Consider the following 22,762-nt stretch of genomic DNA (forward strand, 5'->3'; position numbering starts at 1 on the left):
AGAAAGGAATTCTTTTCAAGTAGTGTAAAGTTAAACTATGGAACTCCCTCCCACAGGAGGCAGCAATGGCCACCAACGATGTGGTTTGCACGTTAACACTGAACCGTGGTTTGCTTAGCCCAGGTGAGGTTTATTTGAACCATGGTTTGTTTAGCCCAAGTGTGGCTCATTTGAACCATGGTTTGTTTTCTGCCAGGGAGCCACAATGTGAAGCCACAAGGTGCTGCTAGCTTGTGAGCCACAGCTTATTTCAACCATAGTTTGGCGCTATGTCCAACGCAGTGGCCTTCCTTAATCCGAGTTCTTTTGGCACGTGAACACTGCTCTTCCAGGCGGCTGCCCCACAGAAAGAGAGGCAGAGGCCCCAGGCCCAGCGCCCTATACCTGCGTAGATGCAGACGAAGGAGCCCCTGGCGATGTCGTCCAGGCAGCGGATGCCCCAGCCCTTGTTCTGTGTCTTGAAGAGCTGCAGCCGGACTTGCAGGCCGTGTTGCACCAGGCGGTTCGTGCACATGTTCCGATTGCACTTGCAGCGCTTGTTGCACTCGTAGACGCTGGCAGAGGCCCAGGGAGAAGAGGGGAGAAGATGGAGGGAGGGTCAAGCATTGGAAAGGGTTGCTCGCTGGGCCCAGAGAGTGCGCCTGCCTCACCTATCTTACAACAAGAGATGGCAACGTTCCCAGAGTCAGGAAGCTGCCGATCTCGAGTCAAGCCACTAAGGTCCCTCTAGTGCAGGGGTCAGCAAACTTTTTCAGCAGGAGGCTGGTCCACTGTCCCTCAGACCTTGTGGGGGGCCAGACTATATATATCTTTGGTGAGGGAGGGGGGGAAATAACGAATTCCTGTGCCCCACAAATAACCCAGAGATGCATTTTAAATAAAAGCGCACATTCTACTCATGTAAAAACATGCTGATTCCCGAACCGTCTGCGGACCGGATTTAGAAGGCGATTGGGTCGGATCCAGCCCCCGGGCCTTAGCTTGCCTACCCCCTGCTCTAGTGCCAGTGTTGTCGACCCAGCTCTGCAGGGATTCAGGCAGGGGACATTCCTGGCCCTACCTATAAACACTAGGGACGGGGTCTGGGACCTTCTGCATGCAAGGCTGGTTCTTTGCACTGAGCTACAGTGCAGAGAACCAGCCTTCCTCTAAAAAGAAAGAAAGATTCTAGTCCTCATGCTTCTGAGTGAAAGCTGGTTTGGAGTCCAGCACTGAATGGACTTCCTCGTCAGGCCCAGAGAGTGTGCCTGCTTCACCTTATGGCAATGTTCCCAGAGTCAGGAAGCCGCCTCGTACTCGAGTCAGGCCACTGGGTCCATGTAGGTCGGTCCTCCTGATCTAGTCCTCTTTCGCCAGAGGTATTTAAGCAGACATTAAGCTACCATCAGTCAGGGATGCTGAACCATGACCTGTGCTCATCAGGCAAGGTGGGGGAATCAGGAACCATCATGGGAGCATACAAACAGCATGTAATGTCCGGCCAAAATTTGCTCCCCAGGAATTCCCTCCCCTTGTGGTTCCTGGTTCCTCCCTCTGGTCTGGAACAACAAAAGACAAGTCCCTTCCATCTTCTCGGCAGCCTTTCAGACCACTGGTGACGGCCACCCACCCTCTCCTCTTATGCTACTCCTCTCCAGATTAATACAGGCTCCTTCGCCCATTTCTCATGCAACTAGGGCTTTTCAAAACCACTTCCCATCCTCGCTGCCCTCCTCTGGCCAAGCTTGCAGAGTTGGGTGGTAATTACTGTAAATAAAGCGAAGTTAAAAAAAAAAAAAGCTTACCCTGTGGGGAGACACTCTTCTAGTCTCTTGTACTGGAAGCCGGCGTTTGGGTTGGTCTGGCCCCCCGGGGTGCAGGCAGTCGCTTGGATCGTGAGCTGGTGGCAAGCGCATTTGGACCTGTCAGGAGGGGGGGGGGGGAGAAGCGTGGTGCTCAAGTCAGGAAACCAAACCCCTGGCTGTAAGGCCAGGGAGCGCCCCAGGGGTCTTTGCACAGCAGCCCCAGAGCAGTTTGGAATCCCGCCTCCCGTTCAGCTGGAGAACACGGCCAGAACAGCTCTTTGAGAATTGGCGCCCGAGTTCAATTCTGTCCCCCGGCCCCCATCCTTCCATCCCTTTTCCGTTGTGTGTTGGGTATTTAATTTAGACTGTAAGCCCGTGGGCAGAGATTGCCATCTTTTTAACTGATGGCACATAAGTCGCCCTGGGAGCCTTTGCAGCTGAAGAGCAGGGCAGAAACTCTCCAAATTAATTGAAATAAATAAATAGTTATAGTGCAGTCGCATTTATGGATTTAAAAGGTGTCGTGAGTCACTTGAGAGACCTTCCGAGTTGCAAGCAACAAACGAGCCCAATCATAATTATACCTCCACTGCCACAGGTGCTACATAACACCCGCTCCGTGTTTGTTAGAAACCAATCTTTTAGCAGCACCTGCCCTCCGGAACTCCCCGACTATTGATATCAGTCAGGTGCCTGTGCTCTAACCTTTGCCATGACAGCTAAAAAAAATTTCTGTTTAGACAGAGCCCATTCAACCACACAGAACAGGACTCTCCTCATCTGTGATTCTCAGCAGCTGGCAGCACCTACAGCAGCCATTCACTTGCCTTCCGTTCTTAGAACCGTAGAATCGTAGAGTTGGAAGGGACCCCGAGGGTCATCTACTCCAACCCCCTGTAATGCAGGAATATAGGCGGGCCTCGAACACATGACCCTGAGACTAAGAGTTGCATGCCCTACCGACTGAGCAATGCCAGGCTGATGTACGTTTTGATCTGTTCTTGGTTTATTGTTGATTTTTATCTTTTGAATATTTGAAAGACTTGTTTTTCACTAACAATTTCATTATTCTATTCTCTTCGTAAACTGCTTAGGGGTTGTTGGTCTTAAAAACACACACACCATTGAGCAGCATATATATAAACAAACACAGCTGTACCTTGGAAGCCGAATGCCTTCGCTCCTAAACAATTTGGCTCCCGGACGATCGAAACCCGAAAGTGAGTGTTCCGGTTTCCAAACGATTTTCGGAAGCCGAACATCAGGCGCAACTTCCGGTTGGCTGCAGGACGCTCCTGCAGCCAATCGGAAGCCACGCTTGTGTTTTTAAATGGTTCCGGGAGTGGAATGGAGTCCCAGAATGCATTCTGTTCGGAAACCAAGGTTCTACTGTGCAGGCAACAATGGCTCTAGGTGCATCCAACTGACACGCACATATAGCGCCGTCCCCGGAGGTGGCTGGAAGAGGGGGGAACGGGATTACAAACGTGGGGGTCAGGAACACAACCCCCATGCAAAACAAGTCGTTGCTGCAAATAACTGTAGGGCCCTCCAGCTGAAACAGGGTCCTTCCCACCCACCAGCAGGTTTTGGGGAGAAGAGGAAGCCGCTCACTTATCCCGGCACCCGTCCTCACAGTCGCAGCCCACCAGGAAGTCGGCGCCAGTGTTGATGTAGACCCCCTTCCCAGGGATGCGCTCCTTGCTGTAGGCCACCTGGGGCGGGGCGGTGTTGTCAATCTCGTTGACGCAGGAGAGGGGGACGTCCTCCTTGCCCTTGGTGATGTCGGCGATGTAGTAGAAGGGCTTGTAGGGCTGGAACTTGCGGTCCACCAGGACGTAGGGGTCCAGGCAGAACATCTCCAGGAAGAGGAAGTCGCAGTTCGTCTCGAAGAGGTAGCGCTCCACCTCCGCCATGCTGCGCAGGCACAGCCCGCACGGCGTCTTGTAGATGACGTGGAAGCCCGTCTTGCGGTTGATCCGCCGGCGGGCTGTCATGCGGCGGAAGTCGTACAGCAGTGGGACGAGGAGGGGGTTCCGGCTGCGGTGCTGGTCGGTCTGGAAGGGGCGCATCCGGGAGAGGCAGGTGTAGTTGCAGACGTGGGGCAGATAGAAGAGCTTCTCCACGGGCGCCCGGTAGGTGGGGTCGTTGGGCACCCGGTCCATCATGCCGTAGAACTGCGGGGTGGGGCTGCTGGAGGGCTGGGCGCCCGAGAACCTTCCGAGGCGAGAATAGGGGTGGGGTTGGGGAGAGGGGGGCTGGCAGTGAGCACAACAGGTGCAGCTGAGGCAGGATCCGCCCACCCGCCCTCCCTTGCAAGATACCACTGATGCCCCCCACTTTTCAGCTGCCATTGGCCTGCACAAAGCAGAGTTACTAATTTTTTGCTGTCCTTTTATCCTGCTGTTTGTACAAAAAGGGTAAAGGTAAAGGACCCGTGGACAGTTAAGTCCAGTCAAAGGAGACTATGGGGTTGCGGCGCTCATTTCACTTTCAGGCCGAGGGAACCGGCGTTTGTCCACAGACAGCTTTTCCGGGTCATGTGGCCAGCAGGACTAAACCGCTTCTGGCGCAATGGAACACCATGACAGAAACCAGAGCGCACAGAAATGCCGTTTACCTTCCTGCCGCAGCAGTACCTATCTATCTACTTGCAGCGGTGTGCTTTCAAACTGCTAGGTTGGCTGGGACAGAGCAACGGAAGCTCGCCCCATCGCAGGGATTTGAACCGATGCCCTTCTGATCGGCAAGCCCAAGAGGCTCAGTGGTTTAGACCACAGCGCCACCCGCATCCCTTGTTTGTACTAAAAGCCCCTCTGGATCAGGTCAAAGGCCCATCTAGTCCAGCATTCTGTTCTCACGGTGTATTTCTTATTATGCAAGTTGAGGTTCCAGTAGTGTTGGCCCAAAGTTGTTGAGCTTTATTGCAAAATTGACAAGTTCTATACTTCTGACATGGGTTGCCATGCATCCGGATTTTCCCGGACGATTTCCACCCAGACACTGTTTCTGACGGCTGTATTCCAGCTATGTCCAGAAAATCCCAGATGTATGGCAACCCGAGGTTCCAGGCTCTTCCTTTCAAGGAGCACAGAATAAACAACCTGCCTTGTATAGGTCAGGGATTCCCAGTGGGTAGTGCCGCCCCTTGGGGGGGGCGTGAGATTACCAGGGGGGCATTAGGGGGCAAGGGGAGGCAGGGGGCAGATAATGAAAAGCAGGTATCACCTGATCAAGTTAATCTGTTTCCTTGGATTAATCAAACTAAATAGGTTTAACTGGATTCTGAATAAATGTGCAATTAATTGTTGCCATTTTGAACATTATTATTATTATTATCTTCCTAGTGGGTGTTGCAAACCTCTATTCTGCAAACCTCTAATCTGAATACAGTCGTACCACGGAAGTCGAATGGAATCCACATAACACTGGTCCTGAGACATCTACATTGACTCCCAGTATGTTTCCGAGCACAATTCAAAGTGTTGGTGTTGACTTTTAAAGCCCTAAACGGCCTCGGCCCTGTATACCTGAAGGAGCATCTCCACCCCCATTGTTCTGCCCGGACACCAAGGTCCAGCACCGAGGGCCTTCTGGCGGTTCCCTCATTGCGAGAAGTGAGGTTGCAGGGAACCAGACAGAGGGCCTTCTCGGTAGTGGCACCCGCCCTGTGGAATGCCCTTCCATCAGATGTCAAGGAAATAAGCAGCTATCCTATTTTTAAGAGACATCCGAAGGCAGCCCTGTTTAGGGAAGTTTTTAATATTTAATGCTGTATTGCTTTAATATTCGATTGGGAGCAGCCCAGAGTGGCTGGGGAGACTCAGCCAGATGGGTGGGGTACAAATAAATTATTATTATTATTATTATTATTATTATTATTATTATTATTATTGGAGCCCAAAGTGGGATGGGCAGCCATGTTTGGGAATGGCTGGTTTGGAGTCAGACTGCAGGTGCACCTCACTCCCCCCCGGCCAAGCACTAAACACCTGATAGAAGTGCGGGGGAGCAGAACCTTTCTAGTGTGATACACACACACACACAATAAGGGGGGAAATCATTGCAGTTTGCAGGACCTATACAGCTGAGCAGAGGAAGCAAAGCAAGCATTCCAGTGGCACCAGTGAGCAGGCCAGCAGAACGGGCAAGAGACAGGGCACACGTAGGTTGGCGAGCGATTAATAAAGAGTAGGCTTCCAGGTTCAGACCCTCCTGTTCCTCCTGCCCTGTCCGCCCAGTGCACAGAGACTGGCAGAGTTGCCATGGAGTAGGCAGGACCAGCAAGGGATGGCGATGTGGCTATTTACGTTCCCTGCTGGGCGTGCTTTCAGAACTCTTGACACTCACCGGAACTGCTGGGTCACACCCGTCTTGCCCACGGGAGGCGTTTCGCTCAGGATGGGGGAGGTCGGGGAGGGTGGCCCTGACCCCACCGAACCGGGACGCAAGAACGAAGTGCTCTTCTTCGCCACCTGCTGCTTCTTGGCCTGAGCGAGCTGGCTCTCGAGGCTTCTGCACCGAAAGGAGAGTGAGAGATTCAGTACAAAACTCCCAAGGTAAGGAAGGAGGGAGAAATGGCTGCTGGAGTACGCCGGGCAATTGCTTCTGTCCTAGGACTCCAACTCCCACCATTCCCAGCAAGTGCGAGCAGTTGTTGTGGATGATGGGATTTGGAGTCCAGGGCTGCGGGGGAAGCCCAGCGCCATCCGTTCCAAGGAGTGGTAGCTCCCCAGGGTCTAAAGTAGAAAGACTTCCCTCATCATTCGTGACTTTAGCTTTTTAGCTGGACGCACCGAACCCAAGACTGCCGGCCTGCAGACCTTGGAGCGATGCCACTTTGCCCACCAGCGAACGGAGCAAGCGATAACCCTCCTGGGCTCGCCATTGGGGAGCAATCCTCAGCAACTTACTCCACGTCAATGAACAGGGGCGAAACCGACTGGGGCATCACAACAGTGACTGGCGGAGGAGGTTCCACAGGCTTGAACTGTGAGCTGGTCCCTGTTAAGTCGTGCGTGTACTGGACGACTGGCCCTTTGCTCCGGACGGCCCCTGGAGCGAGAGAGAGAGAGAAGGAAAAGTTTAGGATGGGAGACGAGCTTGGCGACAGAGGAGGGCTAGTCGATTTCACACAGCTGTGTACCAAAATGTGGCTACGTCTTTGTGATATTATTTTTCTTGCTTGGTTGGAAATTGCTTCGGGGAAGGGATGCACAAATTTTACAAACTTAAAGGACACCCTTCCCCTCCTCATTCCCAACAACGGGGGTCACAGGCAATTCTCAGAATGGTGCTCAGAAAGACAGGATGCTGCTGCCTTTACCGACATTCGGGCGGGTCCTCATTTGCCCTCCTAGCTTTTTCTCCAGGGTGGAAGCGGTGGAGGTCTTCATGCTGAACATTGGCTCCAGGCGGGTGGATCCCCGGTAGATCCATTCACAGCGCTTGTCGTCCTGGCCGTGCAGGGAGAGAGAGAAGGCATCGTGGCTCAGTTCCGTTAGGGAGGGTCAGGGGGTTAATGCACACATATTACTTTAGCACCCCCTCGGTCACGGTGGGCTTCTGGTGCCATACACCCTCCTGTCCTGCAGGAGCAGTGTGTCAACACACCCACACCCCAGAAGTCCAGTGGTACAGCACTAATCTTTTGGTCCCACTGGACTTCCTGTGATATGTACCCTCCTGACCTGTAGGGGGAAGTATGTACACAAACACCCACCCCAGCACCCATCTCTTGGTCACACTGGGCTTCTGGTGCGCTACATGCTACTGCCCTGAAGGGGGAGTTTGTACGCGCACACACACACACACACACACACACACACACCAGAGGCCCAGCAGATCAGCACTTGCCTCTTGCAATCGCTGGGCTCCTACTGCTGTTCACCCCCGTCGTGTAGGGGAAGCAGGCACAACGAATCTCGCGTCCTGGGAAAGACGCAGAAGGGGCAGCGGACCCCGATTGTATTCCAACAGAGAGATAATCCAAAGCAGGCAAGGAAGGGTGAGCGATACCTTAGCAGATCCTACCAGGAAGAGGATTTTGACCAGGCTCCCATCCACTTCCTCCACGCGGGACTTCCACCAGGTCCCCTCCCACTCAGTTTTGATCAGCTGGCCACTCTTGAGCAAGACCATCGGCCGGTTTGGGTACGCCGTGACATACTCCTCGATGAAATCCCGGCATGAGATGTCTTCTATGTCCTCCCACGGCTTCTTGACTGATGGAAGGAAAACACACAGATCACTTTTTTTTGTTTTAAGGAAGGAATTTAAAAAAGGAATTTTTCCTGCATGGAACACTTTTCAAAATACTTCTCTTGCCTTTCCAGCTTTATCATCCACACAAAGCAACATAAAGGGAGGCTCTCACCTGACACCATCATTGCATGTCTTTAGGTGCCAGGCAAAAAAACTCTTTTTTCATCAGGCCTTTGGCTTTTAATTATCTATATGGCAAGGTTTCCCAAACTTGGTTCCCCAGATCCTTTTGGACTACAATTCCTATTATCCCTGACCAGTGGTCCTGCTGGGAATGATGGGAGTTCTACTTCAAAAAGAGCCGGATACCCAGGCCTTGTTTTGTAGTTTGGATGTTTTAATGCCATATATATACACACACAGTGGTACTTTGGTTTTCGAGCATCTCGGAAGCCGAATGTTTCGGTTTTCGAACGCTGAAAACCCAAAAGTAAATGCTTCCGCTGCATGTTTTCCAATTTTTCTCAATTGAAATTGCCGACCGCCCCTTGCGCCTTGGTTGTCAAATGTTTCGGAAGTCAATGGTCTTCTGGAACGGATTACGTTCGACAACCGAGGTATCACTGTGGATATATATGGGTGCAGTGCTTTTTTTCTATAAAAAAATCTTTAGGGGTACAGTGGTGCCTGGCAAGACAAATTTAATTCGTTCCGTGAGTCAATTTGTTTTGCGAAACATTTGTCTTGCGAATCGCGGTTTCCCATAGGAATGCATTGAAATTTAATTTTAATTAAATTTCAATGCATTCCTATGGGAAACCGCGATTTGCAAGATGAATTTTTCGCAAAATGAATTTGGCTTGAGAGTCACCATCAGATTCGTCTTGCAGGGCATTTGTCTTGCGAGGTACCACTGTACTCTCATTTTCCTATTCATATTGAAATACTGCCCCTCAATGAGGCCAAACTTAAAGATTCACAAAATGTTTAGGGGTATGCGCCCCTCTGCGTCCCTCCAGGAAAAAAACACTGTATGGGGTGGATGGGTGTAGGGGGGTGGATGTATAAAATAATGCTGGTTTTAGCGTATGTGCTTGTTTTTTTTGCTTAAACAGTTGTAAGCCACTTCGAGTTGCCTAGCAAACCTGAGGGATGCAAAGCTGCTACTGTCTTTCCCTTATTGTAATGCTGCTACTTCAGTTAAATGCCATCTCCCTCTACACACACAGTTTTTGCAAAAAGAAGAGGAAAGCCTCGCACCCTCAGAAGGCAGAAAAGACACCGTTTAGATAAATGAACAATCGGACTGAAACAGACGAACTCACGAGGCCTGCAGATCAGGTAAAGCTCTGGCTGGACGACGTAGGAGGCGTAACCATCATCGAAGAAGATGAGGAACCTGGGAGGGAGAGAGGGAGGGAGGGAGAGAGAGAGAGAGAGGCAGCACACACTTAAAAGGCAGGACTCATTCCCAAGCCTTCTAGTTCAATTTCTTTCCTTTAATGCTTTAAATAGTTGTCTTTAACCATTTTTCTCTTACTGGTCATTTCATTGTTTTATTCTTTTTTGCAAACCACTTCCAGGTATTTTGCTGTTGCTGGTTTTTTTTTTACAGTCAAGTGATAAATGCATTTTTGGAAAGAAATACAGTAAGTGTTAGGGGAACAGGGTGCTTGCAAATCCTTCCATACAAAAAAAAACCCCAACCCATATTGCTATGCAAATTAAGACAAACCACCTGGGAGATCTATCTCTGGCAAGCCAGAGTGAACTTCTGCCCACTTCACAAGGTTAGGGTGAGTGACAGGGGTTCCTAATTGCACCTAGCCTAACCGTAGCTTAGCTTCTCTGGATGCAGGCTAGAGGGTGTGTAGTCATACCTTGGTTTTTGAACGCCTTGTGACGTGGGCGTTTTGGCTCCCGAATGCCGCAAACCCACAAGTAAGTGTTTCGGTTTGCAAATGTTCTTTGGAACCCAAACGTCTGACACGGCTTCCGATCAGCTGCAGGAATCTTCCGATCGAAAGCTGTGCCTTGGTTTTCGAACCAATTCCATTCGAGAACCAAGGTACGATTGTATTATCTACCTATTTATTTCATATATTTTTTAGACTGCTTGTGAGGGACAGGGGATATCGCGAAGTCCCTCCCCTCCTGAGTTCAAGCCAATCACCGAGCACAGGGGAAAGCAGAGAGAGTTCCGATTCCAGTGGGGAAGCAGGAAGTCGTGTCCGAGGCTCAGGCAAGGTAGAGGAGCCAGGGTCCCAGGTGGGACAGGAAGGGGCGAATAAGGGAGGGAGACCCATCCCCCCAACGCCAGAACTACGCAGAAAGAGGAGGGGAAAGAGGATGGGTCTGCCAAAGCTTTTGTGTTGGAGAAAGACGCGCCAAAAGCCATTAGGAGGTTCTGAAACCGACTGATCACATCACTCCGTGTAAATAGCAATGACTTTAGCACTGTAAATACGCAGCACCAATAAAAGAATAAAATGCAGAGCTGCGTAGCGTCGTTACTCTGAAGTAGTCCACTCCGGCCACTGTGACACTGCTTGACTGTAAAAATCAAACAAATCTCAAAGTGGTTTACAAAAGAGATAAAAACAATAAAAAATTTCAGTAAGAAAATTAACAGCAATCATTCAAGACTGAAAAACGGGTTAAAACTTGCATCAAACTTTCTAAACATCAGAGCAGGCTTGTCTGAACAAACATGTTTTTTAGCAGGCGCCGAAAAGGAGCACAAGGAAAGCGCCTGCCTGCTGTCAATAGGTGGGGAGTTCCAAAGTGTGGCAGGTAGTCTACCATGCAAAAAAGGTAAAATTGGACATACATTGCTACGCCCACTTATTTACATTCTACATTCCACTTGACTGTAATGAAACCTCAGTGCTGTTTTTTACGAAAAAATAAGGCAAAATAGGGGATTAAAAATCAACGATAAAAATTCACTTAAAAGCAGGTCATTGAAACATTCAGTGGCAAACTTTTTTTAAAAAAAACAACAACCAGAACTTTTCTGTGTCTGGAGAGGCTGGCCCGAACAAAGATGTTTTCTGCAGTCGCCTCTGGCCCCTCCCAACCCCCTGGCATACGGCCCCCCACAAAACTTCCCAGAAGGAAATAGTTCTCCACTGTTGCTAGCCTGTCTCCCGCTTTGGTCCTGCTTCTCTAAATATATCAGAGGCAACGATGCACATTCACGTGTTAACTGGCCGGGAAAGAACTGCAATGGTTTCTTTACAATAAAAAGGAAAAGGTAACCCGCTCTGACCCGCCCACCCCTCACACCTCATCTTGTTCTTGACGTTGGGCGTCTCGGCCACGATCCCGGCGTAGAGCCACATCTGGTTGCCGTCCTTGTACTTAGCCACCACCCGACTCCCAACATGGAGCTTGTCGGCCGAAGGATGGTAGTCGTAGGCAATGTGGTTCCCCGAGAGAAGGCTCTTCCCTTTGTTGTCAAACTTCACCTTGTATTTCTTCCCAGGGCCTGGGAGAGGGCGAAAGGGGGGGGGGTGGCTGAAAAATGGGGTGATCCTCGCTCACAACTTTTTTCCATTCCAGCAGGTCATTACAAATAGGTGTCCCTTTCTAACCTAAGCTTTTTTGGGGGGAAGAGTGTGATTATGGTGTGTTACACCGAGACAGGTGCTAAAGTCCTTAGTCTATTAAAAGTGAAGTGGCTGTTATCAGCGGGTACAGGATAATAATAATAATAATACCTTTATTGACATTGTACAACCTGTGTACAATGAAATTAAATGAGCCTTCCCCCCCTCCCAAAAAAACACTCAATCTCTTATCAAACAACACACCACCTCGCAAGACAATTTCGTTATTTTTTGTTCAACAGCCTAACAACCCACGGATAGAAGCTGTTTTTTAGCCTTTTGGTACGGCTGATTATACTTCTATATCTCCTGCCTGAGGGTAGAAGATTAAAGAGGTGATGGACTTTGCTATTCAAGTAGACAGACCCCCAGATGGCTATATTCCCCCCAAACCCCTCACTTCTTTCCTTATTTCAAAAAATACACACAGCGCTCAGCTTTTTTAAAATGCAACCTCAAAACCGTTTACAAAAAAAGATGGTATGGGATTAGCAATAAGAAAAGTTAACAGCGATAATTTAAGACTTTCAAATAGACTAAAAACAGATTAAAACGTGCATCAGATTTCTAAACTTCTGGGTAGGCTTGTCTAAACAAGGATGCTTGCTGAAGAGAGTAGAGTGAAAGCATCAAAAGGCTGGGAGTTCCAAAGTGTCATTGCTGCCGCCCTAAAAGATCAAGCTCTTACAAATGCAGAACGGGCATTATGTGCTATCTGTAACAGCACCTGCTCTGCCAATCCTGGGCAGAGCCACCCACCTGTCAATCATCTGGCCCTTTTTTGCCCACCTCAATGGTTTTCAGAACCCCCACTCCAAAGGTTGCTTCGCCCTGCGTTTTGAAGAGAGAGGAGCTTCTGCAGATCCGACAGTCGGCGGATCGGCACTGCCCCCAAACACCGTCTCAGGCAAGCCTCACCAACACCTGCCCCCCTCACCTATAGTTATATATTCCAGCTGAGATTAGACGGGCCCACTTGCCTACTGAAGACCTTCCTAATATATCCCAGGAAACATTTTAACTCAATTCTGGTGTTACCAATTTCTGTTTCCGCAGCACTCCTTGCACATCACTTAGTGGCAAGTGCACTTGAGCAAATTTTCTAAGTAAATAAAACAGTGCGATCTTTTGGCCAGCGGGCTGCCACACTCACCCACAGTCTGGATGGCGATCAGGGTGCCCTTGTGCCAGGTCTTTGTCCTCTTCTTCCCCAGGACGCGGTCTCCGACGGACAAGTCTCCCTCGTGGGTGAGCTCGCAGCCGGGACTCACCTGCTGGGATCCTGCAACAGGCGGAGGGGGGAAGGATACTTGAGAACCATTTCCTATAGACCCTCATGCTCCAGTGCAGATCAGGGTCAAAAAGCCTCTGGATCTACAGTGGTACCTCGGACGTTCAGCGGAATCTGTTCCGGAAGTCCATTCGACTTCCAAAACGTTTGGAAACCAAGGCATGGCTTCCGATGGGCGGCAGGAAGCTACTGCAGCCCATCGGAAGCTGCGTCGGACATTCAGGTTCCAAAGAACGTTCGCAAACAGGAATACTCACTTCCGGGTTTGTGGCGTTCAGGAGCCAAAACGTTCGACTCGCAAGGCGTTTGGGATCCAAGGTATGACTGTATTTGCAATTTTGTAGGTCCTCCCCCAAGAGTACCTCTGTCATGCCCACAGAACTGCCAACAGAACACTAGGGAAGATTAAAGGATTGCTTCTTCATTCATCCCAAAACTATCATGTCTACCCTTGTCTCTGCAGCTATCCTTCTGAAATTTGGCAGGGTTCAACGCTCTCTGGAGGGATGACCTTGCTCCAATTCTGGTCAAAGATAAGAAAGTTGAAGACAGATTGAGAGAGAGAGAAGTTACTGCCAGGAACTTGACAATAAACTGCTTGAGCATTTCTGGTTGTACCCCATTATTGTTTACTAAAAAAAAATGCTGCTGTTTTATACCCAGATTGGCAGTTCTTCTATGCAACATTCCTCATGAATTTGGATTCATGTCACCAATCGTAACCAGAGCTGTATTATATTATGTGGTTTTATATATTGATTTTATTCGGTGAACCGCCCTGAGACCCCCTGGGTATAGGGCGGTATATAAATTCAATAAATAATAATAATAACCCTGCAGCCTACAAAGTGCCCCAGACTGAGGAGGCCTCCCCCCCCCCCAAAAAAAGCCAAATCAGGATCTGAATGAAATCTTCTGGCCAGTATATGCCATGGATGCAAACCAATCGCAAGGTTCCCTTTAGCCACACACACTGGCAAGTGGACTCCAGAGGACTGACCCCAGTGTACACAGATAAAAATGTAGCCTTGAAAAATGTTAGCAGGCGGGCTGCAAGGCTGAAGCCAGCTCACATATTGGACCACTGATATTTCTCGTGCACAACTACCCCTATAAGAATCCAGGCCATCCTTTTTGTTCACAGCGTCCATGAATTTCTGAACGTCCTGCGCAGACTTCCTCATGGCAGCCATGGCTTCCCGAAGCTGCAGACAGAAGGGACAAGCATCTCTTAAGTACCTCCTTTTTAAATTTTCCCCAGGAAAACAAAACGAGCACAGGACTCAAACCCAGAACACCAAGAGGTGAGCTTCTCTCGGCCCGCCATGCCATCTGGATGGTTGGCCATAGAGGGAGAACAGGAGGGCCCTTTTTGGACTAGCAGAGCTGAAGCGGATGATGCTCTTGGGAGTCACAGAAACAGAATTGTAGAGGTTCATCTAGTCCAGAGCTTTCCAAACTGTGTGTCGCGACACGTTAAGTGTGTTGGCTGCAGTGTGTATGCGTGTCGCACAAACGCTCCCTGCACTTCTCCTGGGGCTGAAAAGGCTTGGTTTAACCTCCAGTTTGCTAGTGAAACTGAATCACTGTGTCGCGAAATGATGCAAAACTGAATCACTGTGTCGTGAAATGACGCATGTCCAAAAAGTGTGCCACCAACTTGAAAAGTTTGGAAAGCTCTGATCTAGTCCAACCCCCTGCAATGCAGGAATACACAGCTATCTCCTACAAGGACCAAACCTGCAACCTTGGCATTATCAGCATCCTTCTCTAATGAGCCAGCAATGCCCTTGAAACAAACAACCGATTCTCAATCCTAGCTTGCTGCTCATGTTCAAGGTGACCCCCTTCCCCTGGCAATTTCCCCACCCAGCCAGCTAATTCTCTCCGCTCTAAAACAGCAAACAGAAAAGCACTCAGTGGCAAGGAGTGAAAGTTGGTGGAAATCAGCACAGTAAGGTTCAACCAGTGATCAAACCCCGACACCTCCCCTTTTGTGAACGCACATGCCTCTCCCTTGAACAAAGGGGTGCTGAAACCTTCAGTTCCCAGGACTTGGGCCCCAGGCCCTGAGGGCACCTGCTGAAGCAGGGCAGGATGCAGAAAAACATTTATCTATAAGATCTTGATACTCAAGTGATTTCCCGCCTCCCAAAAAACTCACCAATCTCTGATCCTTTGCCATTTTGTTACTTCCATCTGCTGTAATTATAAAAAGTTTAGATGTAAAAAAAACAACAACCTTACTTCTAGGAAGTATCTATAAGCCTGCCACCCATTTCAGATGAGTTATAATCAATTATTGTGTGTGAGGGGGAATACGCACCCAATTTTTCTGTATACATCCTCCGCCCTCCCCGTTCCGTTTTCCTTTAGTGCTATGTTATTTACATTGTAAGCCTTGGGACAGGGGGTGTCTTTTTACCAATTATTGTAAGCTGTTCTGGGAGCCTTTTTTGGCTGAATAGTGAACTAAAAATGCTTTGTTTATCCATGAATATTGTCGGCTTCCATCTGTCTCAAGAGACAGTGGAGTGTGCCTCTGTGGGTGAAGTCAAACCACTGCATTAGCAGCACTTAAGCCCCGGGCCGCAAGCCTGGGCAATGTCTCTGGAGGTCCTGGGCTGCTCAGATGACAAGCCCCCTACTTCTCAGCCTCGCTGTGGTCCAAAGGAAAGCAAAGCAATGCGTTTGGCACCAGCTTGGCTGCAGGAGTTGCCAGAAGGAGGTGTATAAGGCGCTATCCTACCGTCTCTGGATTTGTGTAGGGTCTACTCCTTAGTCTTTTCGTCCCCCAAAGATACCCCGCAAGACAGCGGAGGTTTAGGATCAGAGTTTTCCTTCTCCTAGATGGGCTACCTTCCCAGGTCGGCGAGCTCCACCTGCCCCTCACTTCCCTCTATGCATATGAAGCATCTCACGGCCTCAGGAACCTTGGGCCCTCCAGATGCTGCCGAACTACAACTCCCATCATCCTTAGCCTTCCAAGCCTAGCTAGGGCTACTGAGAGTCAGTAGTTCAGCCACAGTTGGAGGACCAAAGATTCCCCACACCTGGTCTTTCTTGCTTGACTCCATCAGGCGCCTAACCTGAACCGATGCTCATGACGTCGTCATCATCCTCATCAGGGATCTCGATCACTTCCATGGGCTTGGATGCAGCATCCTCTTCCTCCGAGTCAGTCTCCAGGTATTCCAGGCCCATGTTCGCATATATGTCCTTGACTAGAACTTCACATTCATCCACAGCCCTATTGAGATAGCAAGCAGAAAGAGAGAGAGAGAGAGAGAGAGAGAAAGAGAGAGAAATCGGTGTGGTAGGGTGTCAGACTAGAGTCTAGAGTTACAGGTAGGTAGCCGTGTTGGTCTGACGTAGCCAAAACAAAATAAAAAAAATTCCTTCCAGTAGCACCTTAGGGACCAACTAAGTTTGTCATTGGTATGAGCTGAAGTGTGCCTGCACACAAAAGCTCATACCAATGACAAACTTACCGGTAGTTGGTCTCTAAGGTTCTACTGGAAGGAATTTTTGTAGACTATAGTCCGGAAGACTAGGGTTTGAATCCTCACTCAGCCATGAAGCTCACTGGGTGTAATCTGGGGTGAGTCACTGCCTCTCAGCCTAACCTACCTTACAGGGTTGTTGAGGGGTTTCAATGAGATGGGGGGAAACTATGTACACCACCTCAAGGTGAGACATAAATTCAATAAACAAACAAATAAGCTATTACGGGAGAACCAGCTTGTCAAGGAAACACAGAAGCTTCTCTCACAAATGTTTTAGGTTTGCGGAGGTTTTCTGACCCCCCACTTTACTCCAAACCAAGATGCCCTCAAGGCAGCCTGCCACACACTTAAAACTAATACTCTAACTATGATCAAAAAGGCAACACAGAATCATAGAGGTGGAAGTGACCTGGGGTTCGTCTGATCCAAAACCCTGCAATGCAGAAATATGCAGCTGTCCATTACGGAAATCAAACTTGCAACCTTGGCATTATCAGCACCGTGCTCTAGCCAACTGAGCTAATGAGCATCTAACAAAACAACACCCTTACCTTAAAACTAAGTTAAGAATACGTTGGCAACAGCAAAATACAATAGGAAACAAAAACTCAATAAAACGTTGAGCATAAAATGGGGGGAGAAAATGAGTCTCCAGCTCCCCTTAGCATGGCCAGTATTCACCGGCAGAAGCTTTACACAGGAAATGCATGCATTTCATAGCAATCAAAACAAACCTAAAATGGGGGAACGCTTTCATGCCTCCACACCCCGGCTTGCAACTTACTTTACAGCATTGTCAAGGAGATCGTCCACACGGGCCACTTCCTCCTCCTTCTGCCTCACTCTCTCTGCCACTTCCTCCAGTTGCTTCTTCCGCTGCGTGATGCGCTCCGACTTCGCCAGCTCCTCGTCAATCAGCTGCTTGAGATCATCCAAGGAGATCCCTAGCTCCTCCAATACTTCTTGCTGCAGCTCCATCTCTGGGGACTCTGCCATCATGGCAGAAGCTGAGGTTGTTCAAAAGAAGGAAGCTTTCAAACATGGGCACCCAAAACATTGTTCAGCCCTTCCCCTTCTCTTTAGGTGTTATGCGTGCCTTCCCTACATTGTTCCCAGAAGCATTCAATTTAAAACACTGCCAACCACCTGAAGAGGAAAGCATGTATGTTTATATCTAATAAACTCATATAGGTTGCTTCCCAGGCAAATGGTGCCTCCTGAAGGCGTTTATGAACTATAAACCAGCCATACACAATGAAACCAAGCCAAATGGAATCACATCGACTTATTTCAAATGGTATGTAAAGCCATCACAAACCAAACAACTATAACTCAACCTGCTGGCATCAGGCTATGTGCAGCTTCTGTGTGTGTATGTTATATCTGCTCTCCTAACCCAATCAGGCAATGAGAATGTCAGAAGAGCCAGGCTGCTGGATCAAGCCCAAAACCCATCAAGTCCAGCATCCTATTCTCACAGTAGCCAACTTAATGCCTCTGGAACCCAGCAAGCAGAGCCTAAGGACAAGAACACTCTCCCCACTTGCAGTTCCCAACCCCTGGTATTCAGAAGCATACTGCTTCTAACAATGGAGTGAGACCACAGCTGCTGTAGCTAGTAGCTACGGATAACCTTATTTGCCATGAAGTTGTCCAATTCACTTTTCAAGCCATCCAAGCTGGCATTCACTACCTCTTGTGGAAGCAAATTCCATAGATTCTCTTTGTGAAAAAGTCCTTTCTTTTCACAGGAGATAATAATTCCCACCAACCTGGATGGATTTTTTTTTTAAAAGGACTGGACAAATTCATGGAGGAAGAGAGGTCTATCGGTGGCTACTAGCCATGACGGCTGTGGTCTACCACCACAGTTGGAGGCAGCAATGATTCTGAATACGATTTGCTGGAAACCACTGAGGAGGAAATGTGCTTGCTGGTTTCCCACAGGCATCTGGTTGGCCACTGAGAGAACAGGATGCTAGACTAGATGGGTCAAAGGCCTTCTTATGTTCTTAAATAACTGAAGTTAAAAACCAGAAAATATTTAAAACAATGAACTACATAAAACGCTTATCCCGGAAAATATTAACAACATTCATAGACCCATGTATCCCTCAAATAGAGCTCCCTGTTCTCTTTATGGGATCACATCCCTTTGGAACAGCTCCCACTCTTGTCCCCCCACTAAGGGATCCAGGTATTCTCCACATTCAAGCTATTCATATTCTGCTGCAGGAAGCTTTCCTACCTGGGAAGTTCCTCTGCTCTAAGAGCAATGGTCCCCTGGGCCAGCCCTTTCCTCCCTCACCCCCAATTCCACCTACTCTTACCCCCTCCCAGATGCAACTGCCTTGCCCAGCAAAAACCCCTCTAAGACAGATGCACCCCTATTCAGCCCCTCTCTCATTCAGCTCCCCTCTTTCACACACAAACACCCCACCCATGCCTCCCAAAAAGACACCCACTCCCACGCAGTTGTCGACCATCCCTTCTCAAATCTGGCCTCCCCCTAAACCCCTTTTGCTTTTGGGAGCATGCCAACGTCTTTCCCCAACAACCTGCACCTCTAACAGAAGGGGCCCCCCATGTCAAGCCCTCTCCACAATTTGTAGCCCCCCACCCCAAAGTTCGGTCCGTCCCCCTCACATTTGAAGGCATGCCCCAGTCTCACCATTCAAGACCCCACCCCCAAATTCACCCCCAATCTGCAGCACCCATCCCAAATCCAGCCCCCTGCACCAGTCTTAACATTCAGGCCCCCCAATTCTGCTCCCCCCAATTCAGCCCCTTCCTACTCACTTCCCCTCCCAAATAATAAAGTCCCTCCCCTTGCCTGACAGACAGGCCCCTCACCTTTGTAGCCCCGCTTCCCAAAGCTCCAGCCCTCCTCCATACCTACCTCTCCCCCTCCCCCCTTGAGGGGGCCAAAGAAAAGGGGGGAATTATTTTACTTGGAACCAATTCAGCCTTGAGGAGAGGGCACTTCAGGAAGAACCGGAAGCCCTGTCCACGTGCTTCCGGGGACGGGGCCACTTTGCAATCCCGAGGCTATTTCTTTTAGGCCACACCCACTGAACGGCTTTCCAGTAGCTGTGCGCATGCGTTGTTGGAAGGCGGTTGCCAGGAGGAGATCGCGAAGCTTCTTACGACTACGCATGTGCCTCAGGAAAGAGGCCCCCTCCGCGGTTTGGGCTCAGCGCGCATGCGCGGCGCAACAACGGCACTTGTGGAAGCTGCATAGGGAGGAAGACGGCTACGGATGCTCAATTGGAAAGCAGGAGACGGAAATGCGCATGCGCCATAGGGTATATATTTTTTCTTTTAAAGGGCTAGTAGCCTATTTTTCCTATTTCAAGCCTTAACTGGGATTTCTGCAACTTTTATTGAAAAAATAAAACCCATCCACACAATTCCGTTATGATGATGATGATTTAAGCGGCCCCACCCTCCTTTTCTCCAGGTATCTCAATATGCAAAAAATAAACAGGAAAACATAAATCACTCCAGAAGTGGGACTTTTAGGTAGGAATTTTATTTTATTTTAACATAATAAGGTTTGTTATCGGTGGGTGCGTGAGGTAGATATAAATATACATGCGAGCAGTTTCACACAAAGAGGGAAGCTGTAAATCTGCGGATGAGGGGCAGTATAAAAAATGAATGAATGGATGGATGAATGAATGAATGAAAACCCTTCATGACCAGCAGTCAAAATAATAATTCTCTTCCAAGAGAACCCATTGTGAAGCTCTCCATTCACTCTGCTGCACTTTTCGCAGCATGAGAGTACATTTTGCACATAAGTGAGGGTTTTTCTCTTTCCCCCCCCTCGCTCCCCTTTTGACATGAAAGGAAGAAACCCCAACCGGTATAGCCTAACCTCCTCCCCTCCTCCTGAGCAGGTTTTCTTACAGCACAAGGCGAAGCAAGTTTACTCCAAAGGAAATAAGCATCGTTTCACTTTCCAAGGGGCGGGGGAACTGCAGTGAGGATAACATCAGGGCACTTTTACAGCACAGTGTCGGAGGTCTTGAACTCTGCGCTTGGCATGAATTTGTACCCCAGCCTTCAATCTGGTGCCCTCGAGGTGTTTTGTACTACAACTCCCATCAGCCCACCCAGATAGCATTGCTGTTTTGAACCACAACTCCCAGAAAATAGGGCTGTGCTAATGGATGTCTGGCTTGCTATAAGGCACCATTCCGTGTTCCCATTAAATCTGCCCTTTATTCAGAATCATGAGGCCTGGCCCTTGTGGTCTCTTCCAACTCTGTGATTCTATGATTCTAGGAAACCGTCGCTCCAGGTAGAGCACTTGCTTGACAAGCATACGGTCCCAAAGAATCTAGGAATCTAGATAGGCTGCCTCTGGACCTGGAGGTTCCCCCAAAGAACATCAGAAGATGTTCTCATAGAGGCCAACCAGATGGCTATGGGAAACCTGAGCATAACAGCACCATCTCCCTCTGTGATTTCTAGCAACTGGGATTTGTGGCTCGTAGCCATTGATAACCTTATCATTCATGAATTTGCCCAGTCTCACCAGGTTGACAATCTCACCAGGTTGGCAAAGGCTGCCATATGCTCTCACCACCATCCTCAAAAGGACCGAAACCCTTTCCAAACATTTCAACAAAACTTTAAAGTGGAAATCTTTCTCCTAGGCTGCATGCGTATCAGAACTATTTTTCAACTGTTTATACTTTTAGAATAGTTTGTAATAGTTCTACACACACAACGGATTTTAATTGTTTTCATATCAATGAAACCAGGAAAGTGGAACTGTTTTATTCCCTGCAGGCTGTTTTATTCCTGGAGGCTCTTCCTCTCTTGCAAGTAGGTTTTACGATTGTACAGTGGTACCTTGGGTTACAAACTTAATTCATTCCGGAGGTCCGTTCTTAACCCGAAACCGTTCTTAACCTGAGGTACCAGTTTAGCTAATGGGGCCTCCTGCTGCCGCTGCACCGCCAGCACGCAATTTCTGTTCTCATCCTAGTGCAAAGTTCTTAACCCGAGGTACTACTTCCGGGTTAGCGGAGTCTGTAACCCGAAGTGTTTGTAACCCGAAGCGTTTGTAACCTGAGGTACCACTGTATACTGTTTTACAATTGTATACTGTATTTGATTGCAACCCACGCTGGGAATCTGGGAACCAAATCAGTCAGAGGGCAGATGCACGCTGTGCATTTAAAGTACACTCAACACACATTTTTTTTAAAAAACAACAACCACTAATTCCCTCAAAGGATACTGGGAACTGTAGTTTGTCTAGGGGGCTGGAAACTGTAGCTCTGCGAGGAGGAGGAATGGCAGTTTCCTATAATTCTTTGGGAAAGTCGTGCTTTAAATGTCTGGCGTGGATCTGACATCAGACAATGCATTTTGTCCTGAGCTTTTCCACTGCTTCATGGAACAGGGGAGAACTACTCTGAGAATCATAGGATCAAAGGATCCTAGAGTTGGAAAGAATCCAAATGGTCTAGTCCAGCAGTGGAGGAACCAAGAGTAAGGATTAATACTGTTAAGCATCTGCTTTCCTTCCACCCACATTTTCCACCTCCACCTTTTCTGTCCCCATCAGGGGTGCTGCTGCGTGCTGATGGATGCTGTCAATCAAGCTGCTCCTCCTCCCAAGTCGAGGTGGGGATGGCAGTGTAGGGGTCAATGATGAGCTTTGCACAGCGCACCATCATGAGCATCAGGAAGAAGCACATGAGCGAGAGGAAGCCGATGCAGATCCCCTTGTCCACATCCACAAATGTCTCTGGCGTGGGATTTTCCATGGGTCCGATGTGGCAGCCTGCTTCTCACCAGCCGGGCGAAAGCATGTCTGCTCACCTATGGGGAGAGAGAGGCAGGATGGTGTGAGGCAATCTGGGTTCAGACCCCTGGCCGTACATTTTTGTGTGGGGGGGGGGAATCAATGAATTTTAGAATTCCAACCCCTTGCAATGCAGGAATCTTTTGCTAAGTGTGGGCCTCAAACCCATGAAGTGTGCATGCACACGAAAGCTCATACCAAAATAAAAATCTTAGTTGGTCTTTAAGGTGCTACTGAAGGAATTTTTTTATTTTGCCATGACCCTGAAAGTAAGAGTCTCTACCCACAGAGTTGGGATGCAGGTGGCACGGTGGTCTAAACCACGGAGTCTAGGGCTTGCTGATCAGAAGGTTGGTGGTTCAAATCCCTGCAACGGGATGAGCTTCCGTTACTCAGTCCCTGCTCCTGCCCACCTAGCAGTTCGAAAGCACATCAAAGTGCAAGTAGATAAATAGGGTCCGCTCCGGCGGAAGGTAAACGGCGTTTCCGTGCACTGCTCTGGTATGCCAGAAGTGGCTTAGTCATGCTGGCCACATGACCTG

At 49.0% G+C, this 22,762-nt stretch overlaps 2 protein-coding genes across 5 annotated transcripts in view; both read right to left on the bottom strand.

The window, feature by feature from the left end:
• The window catches only part of SETDB1 (SET domain bifurcated histone lysine methyltransferase 1), a 34,702-nt gene extending 15,264 nt beyond the window's left edge, over positions 1–19,438 (bottom strand). For 2 of the 4 annotated variants that reach the window (XM_035097718.2, XM_035097716.2), the window contains exons 1-15: positions 19,296–19,438; positions 17,181–17,403; positions 15,980–16,140; positions 15,055–15,092; positions 13,999–14,095; positions 12,753–12,881; positions 11,277–11,478; positions 9,314–9,387; positions 7,803–8,008; positions 7,111–7,240; positions 6,698–6,839; positions 6,135–6,299; positions 3,399–4,001; positions 1,785–1,901; positions 385–554 (exon numbers count right to left, since the gene is read on the bottom strand). In XM_035097718.2, the coding sequence (XP_034953609.2) occupies positions 385–554; positions 1,785–1,901; positions 3,399–4,001; positions 6,135–6,299; positions 6,698–6,839; positions 7,111–7,240; positions 7,803–8,008; positions 9,314–9,387; positions 11,277–11,478; positions 12,753–12,881; positions 13,999–14,095; positions 15,055–15,092; positions 15,980–16,140; positions 17,181–17,395 (2,449 nt within the window). In that variant the 5' untranslated portion in view covers positions 17,396–17,403; positions 19,296–19,438. The remainder of the gene's footprint in view (positions 1–384; positions 555–1,784; positions 1,902–3,398; positions 4,002–6,134; positions 6,300–6,697; positions 6,840–7,110; positions 7,241–7,802; positions 8,009–9,313; positions 9,388–11,276; positions 11,479–12,752; positions 12,882–13,998; positions 14,096–15,054; positions 15,093–15,979; positions 16,141–17,180; positions 17,404–19,295) is intronic. The other 2 variants (XM_035097717.2, XM_035097719.2) reach the window with 2 other exon arrangements.
• Positions 19,439–22,008: 2,570 nt separating this feature from the next.
• CTXND2 (cortexin domain containing 2) lies at positions 22,009–22,182 on the bottom strand. Its single transcript, XM_035097767.2, has one exon. It carries the CDS (start codon positions 22,180–22,182, stop codon positions 22,009–22,011), a length of 174 nt encoding a protein of 57 aa, XP_034953658.1.
• Between the last annotated feature and the right edge of the window lie 580 nt (positions 22,183–22,762).

Source organism: Zootoca vivipara, chromosome 17 (genome assembly GCF_963506605.1).
Source record: "Zootoca vivipara chromosome 17, rZooViv1.1, whole genome shotgun sequence".
Classification (NCBI taxonomy): Eukaryota; Metazoa; Chordata; class Lepidosauria; order Squamata; family Lacertidae; genus Zootoca; species Zootoca vivipara.

Excerpts from the sequence above, each read along its gene's own strand:
- CTXND2 (XM_035097767.2), bottom strand. The coding sequence starts at position 22,182 with ATGGAAAATCCCACGCCAGAGACATTTGTGGATGTGGACAAGGGGATC.